General features: G+C 43.1%; 1 protein-coding gene across 3 annotated transcripts in view; it reads right to left on the reverse strand.

The window, feature by feature from the left end:
- Nucleotides 1-13,245, reverse strand: part of GADL1 (glutamate decarboxylase like 1) — a 104,254-nt gene that overhangs the window by 72,838 nt on the left and 18,171 nt on the right. For all 3 annotated transcript variants that reach the window (XM_080974834.1, XM_080974833.1, XM_080974835.1), the window contains exons 4-8: nt 11,132-11,222; nt 9,921-10,027; nt 8,692-8,807; nt 3,058-3,137; nt 2,889-2,943 (exon numbers count right to left, since the gene is read on the reverse strand). In XM_080974834.1, the coding sequence (XP_080830960.1) occupies nt 2,889-2,943; nt 3,058-3,137; nt 8,692-8,807; nt 9,921-10,027; nt 11,132-11,222 (449 nt within the window). The remainder of the gene's footprint in view (nt 1-2,888; nt 2,944-3,057; nt 3,138-8,691; nt 8,808-9,920; nt 10,028-11,131; nt 11,223-13,245) is intronic.

Raw genomic sequence — 13,245 nt, forward strand, 5'->3', positions numbered from 1 at the left:
GAATAAGAACATGTTTCGCTTCCTGTTGAGTGTGTTCCATTTGTCAGTTGAGTCCCCCACTGCTATAGGAAAGCACGCCTTGGATTAAGAACGCTTTGGTTTAAGAACGGACTTCCGGAACAGATTAAGTTCGTAAACTAAGGTACCACTGTACAGGATTGCCTTCAGACAGCTCGGAAGTTGGATAACTCCATACCCTCCAACATTTCTCTAGTGGAAATAGGGACATCCTAAAGGAAAGCAGGGCATTCTCCAAATCAGGGACGTCCCTGGAAAATAGGGACACTTGGAAGATCCATCATGCTTACCACTAAAGCTAAGTGGCTGACCAGGATCTGGATATCAAAAAACCCAACTTCTTCCAGAGGAATCATTCTACCAATTCAGATCCTCTTCAGAAATCCTCCCCTGGATGTCCCTGTCTTCAAAAGTTGGAGGTAACTCAAGAAGGCCTTTTCAGTGGTGGCACCCAAATTCACTTGGCACCACCACTGTTGTCCTTTAGGTGCCTGTCAAAGTCTATGCTATTCTCAGATGATTTTAATAGTGCTGGAGCTATTTATATTTTCTCAGCTTGCTTCACTGGCTCCTGCAAATTGCTTCTTACCTGTTCTATTTATTGTGGCTTATTATAATTTGTTTTTTTACTGCAAGCTGCGTTGAGGCTCTTTTGGGAAAGGAGGGGGTAAACATACCTTAAAGAAAAGAAAAGAAAATGCTGTTCCTCCATTGAAGTGAATGAGAAACCAGGGAGCTCTGTGTGCGCATTGCAACAAATGAAGAACTCTGGAACCGTGTTAGGGAGCCATCATAACCCATCACAACACGGACAGAATATCCCATCATGAAGATACACACAACATAGTTCTTTTCTACCCAATCCCACAACAAAAAATGGTAATGACACTACAACCTTTTTGGGGTGGGGGTGGGGTTAGATAGATATTACAACCATCAAGCCCAATCAATATGAAAACGATAGGATCAAAATAAAAACTATTTCAGTTTGCTTCTTTTACTATTTTAAAGCCTCTATTTCTGCCAGACCAAGATTGTGTGTATCATACTAATTTTGTTTCTACCGTTTCGCAACTTTAAAAAAATATTATTTGGCACATAAAAGTACCTGAGGGGAAAAAAAACCCCTCACAAAATTTGCATTTATAGGAAAACCTGTTGAACAAATTATACACCATAACAAATTTTGTTTTCATGGGGCAAGGTCTCCATAACTGGACTGTGTGTCCATCTTGCATTTTCTTTAATGTTTGAAGAGGAAGTTACATTCAGGAACCTGCCCTTGAGACTATCATGAGGTGAGGAACCGAAAATATGTTTCCCATGTCTTTGCATCTATGGATCTCCTTTCAAACATTAGAATCTGTTCTGTGAATACCCTATGAAAACACAGGCACCAATCTTTTTCTGCAATCTGTGAAGCAATGCACAGCAAAGCAGAGAAGATAGGACACCTCCCACACCAAACACTGTTATCGAATGGAACTCAACAGAGACACTTGCAAACATGAAATGAGATAAGAGAACATTTCAAATGCTTATAGTCTTCACTTCAAGGAAATGAAACCATATTAAGCACAGATAGATGCATCCGCAAGGATAGTTTTTAAAAGAAGAGTGCAGGACGAGAAGCTATAGCCAAGTACTGTTTTCACTGCAAAACACTTTAAAATCAAAGGAGATTTTATCACCAATAATCCATTTAAACAATGAAGGGAATGCTGTTTGCTTGTCAATAGTTGTTTTGCCCAGAAAATAGCAGCTGATCTTTTATTCATGAACAGATTTATTTTAATTCTATTCCACATTTCTCCTATCTGCCCAAACTGAATGAAATGTCTGATAAAATGCCATAGTCATTAAGCATATACTGTATCCTGAAGATACTACTGGCCTACTAAAGCTGGGGTGTTCCTTAATTTTGAGCACAATTATAGATATAATCTCAGTGAGAAGCATAATGAGAATGGCTCAGGTTTGCAGTGCAAGAGTTATTCTTTCATGCCATTTTGTGAGTTCTAGCGTTATTATTTTTTAAGCGATGAACTAAAATACCTGGGGATCACATTGCCCGTTCACGACTTACCGTGCAATCTGTGACAAAGCAGACTGGACCTGAAACATTTGCAACACAAGAAACTACCCTGTTTTAACTTTCATTCACGTTCATTCACCCTTCTTCCATTCTAACAATGCCACCAAAAATTGAATTTATGATTTTTGTTGTTGCTGCGACCATCACGGCCTTTCAACCACCACTAAAAAAGAAATATATGCATACTATACAAAATATACACCATTACAATGTAGTATCACCCTAATTGTACATATATATATGTATTGTGTGTGTGTATATATATATATATATATATATATATATATATATATAAAATTGTGTGTGTGTGTATGTATGTGTGTGTATAAGCTTCCAAAATTCATTTCTGATCAGATCTTTACAGCCCATCATATTATCCTTAATGCACCTTCTTCTCAATTTTTGAGCAGCAGCTGCAGCTGCAAATCTCGCAACGTTGTGTTGCAAGATTCACGTGCATGATCCGACGAAAGAGGCTGAGGAGGAGAGCCGGGACAGGCCACGATTTATCCCCCTGGGAGTGGACCAGGGTGGCACTCATTGGCCGGCTGGGCCCACCCCACCCCCCAGGAAGCACCTGCCCGAAACCAGCCAGCATTGGTCAATCGCCAGCTGGCAGCCATCCAGCCCAGCCATTTGCCAGATCACTCCCGTGGCCCGGGCGCAACACTGCCCCCCATTGGAGCAGATTGCCATACACAAATGCACATAAGGTATGCCTTTCACAGGGCACACAGACTCTCTCTTGCTCTCTCACTCTCTCTCCCCCTCTCACCTCTTTCCTTGCCCGCTGGACTTGTTTCTCCAGTTCCTCAGGTATCATCTTACCTCTATGGGACACAGATTTAAAACTTTTCAGTTATGTAATAGGTTACTCGCTTTCAGCACTACTTCAGCATTTTAAAAGGATCGTCAGACGGCCTCGACGGCTTCGGTCGCCTTACCTTTCGTCACTTTTGACGAAGTAAACGTTTTGTGTGCCGATCCCCAAGAACGATGCTGCCTTCTTCACGGAATAATGACACTGAGTAAGGGTAAAAATCAAACAATTAACAGCAGACATATCGCCAAATAATTTTCCTGAGGCACACACGTTGCAGATTTTAGGCAAAAATCAAGGCTTCACAAAACCAACGACAGCCACAGAATTGTAAAATAGGTGAGCATTATCCTCCCCTCTCAAAGTAGGGGAGGGGGGAATTCTGAGCTTTTTGAACCTTAAATTTAGTTAAGCACTGGACATAAACCTCTGGTTTCACGGCTCAAAGTAATTGCTCTACTGACTGAGCTATCTAGAAAAATTTAGGAGAGCTTATTTATTTTAGTAGAATGATAATAATAAAATAGGGAGGAATAAGAAACTGGAGCAAATTGTTATGTTATTTAAGGGTTAAATTAATATATTTGCCAACCACCCTGAAAACGCCTTAAATTGTTCCTTCGCATACAGCAGGTGAAACCAGGTGGTTAATTAATTCAGTTTTCTTCAAGAGAGTTCACACAAATGCAGTTAAGGAGGAACATAATTATGAAAAATACTGCACTTTTATGTGTGGGTATGAATATATTAAAGGTATTCAATCCTGTCACACTTTTTCTGATGAGATGGATCGCCCCACTTTTTTGACAGGGCTTATCCCCCCCCCCCCATTTTTAACTAAATGCACAGAAGATATCACCAGCTACTACCAGCCAATCTTTTCTAACATGGCACATTCACAAAGGCTTTAGAACCCATTCACTCAGAGTGTTGTGTGAATAATAACATACATAGGTGGATAATTAATCTTCTGTTACATTGAATTACATCAATAATGAAATACGTGTGCAAAGCTACAATGTGGCACTCACTAGAGATTTGGACTCTTAAGCAGCAAGGTTTCATTCAAATTGCGAGTGATTCTCACAAAACAGCTCCTTATTAGTAAGCTATGAGTCACCTATTAAGCTCAATCAAAGGGAGTGTGACATTGAATTACTAGAAAATGTCAAACCTCTCCGGGCTCAGAAAATAATAGATCAGCAAAATCTCCAAAGTGGGCAGGGGGATGGGGGACAAAGGCAGCACAATGAATCACAGCTCTTGTTATGAACAGTATAGAAGTATGAGAAGATCACAATTAAGGGCCCACGATAATTTGGTCCCGACTTTGTTCTAATTTCAGTTAGCTAAAACAAACAATGGAGTTCTCAAGAGTACAGAAATAATGGAGAACTGTGGTTGGTCCAAAAGTGGAAGCTTTCAAGAGAGGGAGGGCATGCAACCTTTGGCTTGTGTAGCCACATTCCCACAAAATGTGTTCTCCCTAGCAGAGAGCACGTGTTGCGGTGGGGGATACAAGCCACCCCATTGTTGCTGGGCGGATTTGCGGAGTGACCCAGGCAGTGAATTGGTTAATTGGGTCGCTGGGGAGAATTGCTTGTTGCCAATTTTGAAGGAGGGGTCAGAGGTTTTAAATACTGGACGCCCAACTTTGGGTGTCCTCTTGGCTGCTTGCACCGGATCACCCGCCCACCCTCCCTGTATTGGGGGGGTTGTTCGCTTGACCTTGCTATGCCTGTCATGGGGTCGTCTGCTTTGAGGCAGGGGCCTGGTAGGAATTTTGTCCATTTGGCTCATTGGCTGGTGCCATTTGGTTTTTGCCTACTGCGTAGCAAATCATCACAACTTGTAAGGTTGGCGGTTAGGCATTGGTTCAAATTGGTTGGTGGAGGGGTAAGTGCCTACCCCTCCAATGGTGGTGCGGAAAGGGAATTCTGTTAAAGGAATCCAAGGGCTTGCCATTCTTTTCGTCCTTGTCCCTGGCATGGGACTTGGGCCGTGCAATCCAGCAGGAGCATGAGGGTGAGAAGTGAGGGACTGAGGCCCAGCTTCATTTTCTCCCCAAAATTGTTTCCCTCACTGGCTTCCGCTGGAATCCGGAAGTCAGTTCTGCCCCTAGGCAAGGAAAGATAGTTGGAACCAATGCCTAAGCAACCACTCACTTGTGTATATTTAAATAAAGTTGTGGTCAAAATCGTGCCAAAAACCCAAACCAAAATTGATGTGTGATGTGTGAATTATTGGGGGGTGGCTTGGGGACCTCGACACGCAACAACCAACATGGCTTGTCATTACGTCCATACCTGGTCAAAGTCCCCCCAAATTTACTCCCATAATTTACTAAGCGGACCAAAGTAGGCAGTTAATAGAAGTGTTTCAATGAAGTACCGTATTTTTCGCTCCATTGGACGCACCGGACCATAGGACGCACGGGATCATAGGAGGGGGAGAACAGGGAAAAAGATTTTTTTTCTTGTTCTCCCCCTCCAAAACAAGGTGCGTTCAAGGTACATTCACCAGAGCTTGTGGGGCTGGCGGTGGGGGAAAGTGCTGCTTTCCCCCACTGCCAGCCTCAAAGATCCCTGAAGCCTTTGGAGCGCAGCGCCCCGCTGCCCTGCACAGGTTTGCGCGCAGCCGTCCCCAAGCTAGAGCAGCGAGACGGAGCCCTCCATCTCGCTGTTCTGGCTTGGGAACAGCCTTGCTAGCTTCTGCAGGACAGCGGGGTGAAGGCACCCCGCTGCCCTGCAGAAGTTTGCGCGCAGCCGTCCCCAAGCTAGAGCAGCGAGACGGAGCCCTCTGTCTCGCTGTTCTGGCTTGGGAACAGCCTTGCTAGCTTCTGCAGGACAGCGGGGTGAAGGCACCCCGCTGCCCTGCAGAGGTTTGCGCGCAGCCGTCTGCTCTAGCTTGGGGACGGCTGCGCGCAAACCTCTGCAGGGCAGCGGGGTGCCTTCACCCCGCTGTCCTGCAGAAGCTAGCAAGGCTGTTCCCAAGCCAGAACAGCGAGACGGAGCGCTCCGCAGTGCTCCGTCTTCCTGTTCTGGCTTTGGGCTTAGCGGTGCAGCCTGCATTCGCTCTATAGGACGCACACACATTTCCCCTTAGTTTTTGGAGGGGGAAATGTGCGTCCTATAGAACGAAAAATACGGTATTCAGTCCGGCATTTTTCTTACGTTTTGATCTGATGAAACTACCTGTACATATGAGGTGGGAAAAGGTTGTTCTCTCATTGAATGGAAATAAGCTGGGTAGCTGACAGCAGCCCATATCTGTTCCCGGGACAAAATGTCCCTGAGAATGAGGCAATGCCATAGTGTTTTGTTGTTGCCAAGGGCATCCTTGATGGCAAAAGGTGGCTGCCCCCATAATATAGCATTGTTTGTCCCAGTAACAAAACAAACCCTTGGCCACCTCTTACTTGACAGGTACCTCCTTCCCACCCACAAATTCTTAGAGTGCACCTTCCCTGCAAAAAGACATTGACTATCCCAGACATGCTTCTACACAGGATAAATGGTCCCACAAAAGAGGGGGAAACATTTTGTCCAGTTTTTAAATTGTTTTGCCATGGGGAGAAAAAATGCAGATTACTGCAAATTGCTGTTAAAATACAATCACTGAAGAACACAACACTCCATTTACATCAGCTTGAAATAATAAATTCCAAACAATGCATTTCAATTTGTTCCTGGACTAGATTATTCCCTCTTGACAAACCATCAAGAACAGGCTTTTTTTTGGTCACTTTTAGGGAGATGTGATTCATCATTATCAGTTGAGTAGCGTGTAATAATCAAGTAAAGAAAGCCCCTTGAAGTAAAAAACAGATGTTTTTGTTGTGCCGTTGTTATTTTTTATTTTAACTGAGAAATGAGCGTGGAACCGTTCTGCTGTAATTTAAAACAGTATCTCTCTACTCCCAACACTGGAGCGGTGGGTGGAAATAAATGAATGTTTCGTCTCTTAACTCACTGTAGGAAAGCTATCTCCAAGGGAGAGGAATACAGCAAGGAACAGAAAGACTGCAGGTAAGCAGACAGGTGTGTGTCCCCCACCCACAATGTAAATAAAGTCTATCAATAGGCTTCTCCCTGTGGGCAAAACTTGTAGGGAGCAAGAGTGCAGAGCAAGTGAAGCGGTGCTGAAACAGCATATTGTCTACTACATGAGCTTAGAAAAGAGCAGAAGAGAAACAGTTCTGGAAGGATTTCCAATGAGACTTCTTACAATTATATTTTATTTTTTTGCTAACTGGGGTATGTACACACTTCCATTTCCTCTGCATCCAGTGTGATCCCACCAAGTGCCGGATTTACGTATAAGCTAAACAAGCTATAGCTTAGGGCCCCACTCTCTTGGGGCCCCCCACAAAAAATTAAAGGGAAATAAACCTGGGTGTACATTTCCAAAATAAAAAATAAAAAACCAAATGAAATAAAACCTACATACAGCAACAGTGTTTTGTGTTGTGTAGGCTCCTATAGTTAAAGCTATGGTTTTCCCAGTAGTGATTTATGGAAGTGAGAGCTGGACCATAAAGAAGGCTGATCGCCAAAGAATTGATGCTTTTGAATTCTGGTGCTGGAGGAGACTCTAGAGAGTCCCGTGGACTGCAAGAAGATCAAACCTCTCCATTGTGAAGGAAATCAGCCCTGAGTGCTCCCTGGAAGGACAGATCGTGAAGCTAAGGCTCCAATACTTTGGCCACCTCATGAGAAGAGAAGACTCCCTGGAAAAGACCCTGATGTTGGGAAAGATGGAGGGTACACGGAGAAGGGGCCGACAGAGGACGAGATGGTTGGACAGTGTTCTCGAAGCTATCAGCATGAGTCTGACCAAACTGAGGGAGGCAGTGGAAGACAGGAGTGCCTGGCGTGCTCTGGTCCATGGGGTCACGAAGAGTCGGACACGACTAAACAACAACAGGCTCCTACGATATAAGTAATGGGCCCCGCCTGCTATATAAAGGGCCCCATTACCTTCAGTAGCTTAGGGCCTCATGAAACCTAAATCCGGCCCTGATCCCACCAACACAATCCATATCAATCCTGCCGTTTCTTATGAAATGCTGTGTTTCCACGCATTTCCCCCTCAATTAACTTTCCATCCAAATTGAGAACCGAGCTGTGTTTTAACCGGGTAATGTGTACACAGCCTCAGAGATTCAGAAGCGGACAGAACCAGTTCAAGCCTGGATCCTAGACCAGCATTGATTCTCTATGCTAGTGGTAAGCCTTTTATGCTTGCTATAACAAATACATTTTCTCGAACAGGGCCGGATTTAGGTTTGATGAGGCCCTAAGCTACTGAAGGTAATGGGGCCCTTTATATGTCCATCTGACCTTTGTCAACAACAAATTGTCGCTGTCTTGAATATATGCTATATGGCCATTTATGAACCTAATAGGTATCTAAAGCCATTTGCACATGTTGCCATGCAACTAGTCCATGCAGAATGTAGGCATCCTATACATAGAAATGAGCAAACCAGTGATATTTTAGGGAGCAGGCTAGCAGGCAGGGCCTGTTACTTACATCACAGGAGCCTACACAACACAAAAATCTGTTGCTGTATGTAGGTTTTATTTTATTTGTTTTTTATCTTATATTTTGGAAATGTACATCCAGGTTTTTTTCCCTTTAAATTTTTTTGGGGGCCCCCAAGAGAGTGGGGCCCTAAGCTATAGCTTGCTTGGCTTATACGTAAATCCGGCATAATGTACTGTTTGAATAATTACAAAGGAGGAAGGTTGGTTACCTCTTCTGACGTAAATACCACCAGTCGAGGCATCCCTGAAAGGCCCCTTTCCTTTATGTCAGGGCAGTATCTGTATCTTGCTAAGTTCATCGCATACATATTAGAAACAGAGCCACCTTTAAAAAAGGAAAAGGAAAAGATTCATACAACACTCATACTCATTAATACTTTGCATTTCCATTTTATAAGCACTGAGGTGCCCAATGTTCAGGCGTGGACATTTGCCATGTCAGCGAAGGGTTACCAGCAAAAATTAGCCACATCAAGGTACAACTTTCTGAATGTTTAACAGGATTAATATACCACATAATGATTAAAAAAACCTCTACGCTGCTCACATGAAACCATATGAAATATGCATTTAAATTATCAATAAAATCAGGTGTTAAAACAAGTTGACCTAATTTTTGTAAGGTAAATAAAATCTGAAGTTTTAAAAATATATACACAGTAATACATTTAAAAGATGAAAGCTTTTAACAGTGCGTGGAAAAAAAGTTTAAAAACATTTTAAAATTAAAATAAATATATCTGGGCTTTTGGTTACCATGAGGTTCCAATGGTAACCTTGTCAAAAATGCTTTCAAGGAGATGAGTGAATAACAACAACAACAACAACAACAACAACAACAACAACAATTTTATTATTATTATTTGTACCCCACCCATCTGACTGGGTTGCCCCAGTCAGCTTCCAGCATATACTAAAACTTCCCTATACAGGGCTGCTTTCAAATGTCTTCTAAAGGTTGTATAGTTGCTTATCTCCTTGTCATCTGATGGGAGGGCATTCCACAGGGTGGGCGCCACTACCGAGAAGGCCCTGTAACCTCACTTGCCTGGTTCCCTGTAACCTCACTTCTCGCAGTGAGGATCATATTTGGAAGATCATTTGAACATTGGTAGCACATTTGAACCTCAGAGTACGCAAAAATGGTACGGATCTGGCCTCATATTTCACGGCTGTTCACACAGCAGGAGGAAGCACCATGAACTATGTAACATAAATTGCTTCTATCCCTCTGTAAAAACCAGGCTGCCCAAGCAGGGGAATGTACTTGCCTAAAGCAAGGCAACTCCTGTATGGACATTGCCTAAGAACCACTCGTGACCTAACGAAGGCTTTACTCCAATACACAGCACTGGCAAAAGCAGTAAAATATAACTTTAAATTAAATTAAATTAAATTGCATGCAAGAAGAAAAGGGGGGGGGGGAATACTTTCTTACCTGGATTAAATATACCGTCACCTTCTTCCCACCCAATGAATTCAATCATTTTCTTTAGGACTGCTTCTTCCACTAACAAAAACACTGGGGACACTTCATAGGTATATCTGAATATATATAAACGTGACATAAAAGGCAACTGTGTGAACAATGCTTTGACAAAATGTGTTTAAGAAAATTGAATGAAAAGGTAGTGAGGTAGAGAGCATGAATAGCTGAACAAAGAAGAATACGAGCTAAATGATGGATCCCTTCCTTGAGTGTAGTCAGTATTCCAGGGTACCAGGGATAACAGCAGTCAAGCCCACGTGAGGTTTTATAGTGGACGCAGGTGGCGCTGTGGATTAAACCACAGAGCCTAGGACTTGCCGATCAGAAGGTCGGCAGTTCGAATCCCCGCAACAGGGTGAGCTCCCATTGCTCGGTCCCTGCTCCTGCCAACCTAGCAGTTCGAACGCATGTCAAAGTGCAAGTAGATAAATAGGTACTGCTCTGGCGGGAAGGTAAACGGCGTTTCCATGTGCTGCTCTGGTTCTGCACCAGAAGCGGTTTGGTCATGCTAGCCACATGACCCAGAAAGTTGTCTGTGAACAAACGCCGGCTCCCTTGGTTAGAAAGTGAGATGAGCGCTGCACCCCATAGTCACATTTGGCTGGACTTAATCTTCCAGGGGTCCTTTCCCTTTCCCATCCATAGCCTTAATAAATAATAATAATAATAATAATAATAATAATAATAATAATATTTTATTTATACCCCGCCCATCTGGCTGAGTTTCCTCTGCCACTCTGGGCGGCTTCCAATAGAGGGTTAAAAACAATACAGCATTAAATATTAAAAACTTCCCTGAACAGGGCTGCCATCGGAGGCAGCATAATACCAATTGTTTGGGAACATGAAAAAGACACTGATATTCCTTGTGAGCGTAAGGTTGGATCCTATGCAAACAGAGTGTTGGACTAGTGTTTGGTCTGATCTAACATGGGTATTCTAACATTCTTAAGCCAAGAGTTTCCTCTACATTTTTACTTGAGTGTCTATACTGAACTTACAATATGACAAAATAAGCTTTAATCCATCCGACATCTGAAAAACCACACCCCTATCATCAATGCCGTTAAAGTACATGGAAATCTGCAGGAAATAAGATTTTTTTACACTGAAACAGCATGGCAGACCCAGCAGATCAATTAAAAATAAAAAGCACTTACACACTCGGGTTTAATGCTTCAGTAATGAAACGCGCTGCTAAAGAGTAATAATCAATACCAGCGTACAACTGATTAAAAAATCTTGGGTGATCTGTAGATTAAAAAGACATAAATCTGGTTAGCGTAAGTGGTGCAGGAAAACCAATGCGCAAGCCCTCCTCTCAGTTTCAGCTAGAGATGATGATCAGCCCTTCCTGATAAATATCAGAGGGCAGAGGATGTTCGTATCACTTGCTTGAAAAGGTTGGATTTTTAAGTCCCACAAGTACCTGCAGGAAGAGATACACTGTGTATCCTTGCAGCCTCTTCTGAACAGATAGAAGCTCTGCGCTGACTGTTAATCCTCCCCCCCCCCCCGGCTCCAGGCTTTTTCCTTTGCCTGAGAGATGGACTGTCAGGGAGGGACAAAGGTAGCGCACAGGACCACTGGACGCTGAATTTGAGCCAGGCCTCTTCAAGGCACACCTGCTTATTGATACACCTGTGTCCCCTTAGAATTGGGTCTGATCTATTTGATGAGGTGGAACGCCTCTCCAAATGAAAGAATAACCCCAACTCTACTTCTAACTACAGAAGTAGAGAGATCTCTAAATTGAAACTGGGTGGCATAAAGACAAAAAGATAGTATTTTTTAGGGGGTGGGGGGTTGTCTCCGTTTCGTCGCTAAGAAGGTAAACTTCTACACACCTAATTGCAGGGGTCCTGGGGAAAAATTGAGCATTTGAAATTTCTATTATCTGCCCTCACTTTCTATATACAATGAGAACAAGTTTACCCAATAGGAATAGTGGATATATAGAGCACATAGGGCTTTAAAAACATGCATGGAAAATTATGGCGACTTAGTGAAGACCTTCCCCTTTTAACAAACCTTTGAAGGAGTGGTCTTCCCTAGTCTCCATCTGTGCAAGAATTGTTTTTACATGTTTTAATTGTTTCATCACTTGAGAGGAAGGGTGGGATATAAATTTTAATATTATATTGTTGTTGCAGTTTTATCACTGATGTTTATGCTCTTCACAGCAAGTGTATTTTTTTCTTAACATAAGGTAAAGGTACCCCTGCCCGTACGGGCCAGTCGTGACCGACTCTAGGGTTGCGCGCTCATCTCGCTCAAGAGGCCGGGAGCCGGTGCCGTCCGAAGACACTTCCGGGTCACGTGGCCAGCGTGACGAAGCTGCAGCTGGCAAGCCAGCACCAGCGCCGCACAGGAAACGCCGTTTACCTTCCCGCTATAAAGCGGTACCTATTTATCTACTTGCACTTAGGGGTGCTTTCGAACTGCTAGGTGGGCAGGAGCTGGGACCGAACGACGGGAGCTCACCCCGCCACGGGGATTTGAACCGCCGACCTTACGATCAGCAAGTCCTAGGCACTGAGGTTTTACCCACAGCGCCACCCACGTCCCTGTTTTCTTAACGTAGGCAGTATATAATTTCTTGCAAATAAATATATTATTACACTGCCCATAATTTGGGGGGGGGGGGATTCTCCAAAAGTTTCAGAAAGGTATTTTCTTCCTTTATCTATACTTTTTAACTTATGCTGTCCCCTTTAAGAGACACACAAGAGGCTCTGTTAAAAGACGAATAATTAAAAGCTTATCAGAGTTTGTTATCTTACATGGGAATAGTTCAAGCTGCATAAGCAATAGGTAAACAGCATCAATAATGAAAAAGAGCATATTAAAGCTATCTAGCATTCTGTGATAAAAAGAGTTAGAATTAGATCCATCATATGGGATGTTAGAACATTAATGCACACTTGGGAATTTTACCTCTGAAGCTTTCGTAAGTATTGATTAGCTACAACCAGTGCTTTTTTCTTCTAGAAAAATAGGTGCTAGCATTCACCATGAAGTTGTTATAGTAAGTGCCACACTTTTTAACAACAACAAAAAGAGGTGCCGGTTCTGCGTACCCTTAAGTGCGCCCTGGAATAAAGAACTGGCTGGAAGTCCTAGAAGACCTGTTCCCTGAATTGCCGGTCTTTTTCCACCTGGCCTGGGAAGGAGGGGCCTAGATTGACTCCAGCTACAAAATCAATCAGTACTTGATTCTCTTGCTAATTATGCTGTTTTAAATGTGCATTTTATATTCCTTTAGTAATGTTTT

Source organism: Podarcis pityusensis (genome assembly GCF_964106645.2).
Source record: "Podarcis pityusensis genome assembly, chromosome: 12".
Classification (NCBI taxonomy): Eukaryota; Metazoa; Chordata; class Lepidosauria; order Squamata; family Lacertidae; genus Podarcis; species Podarcis pityusensis.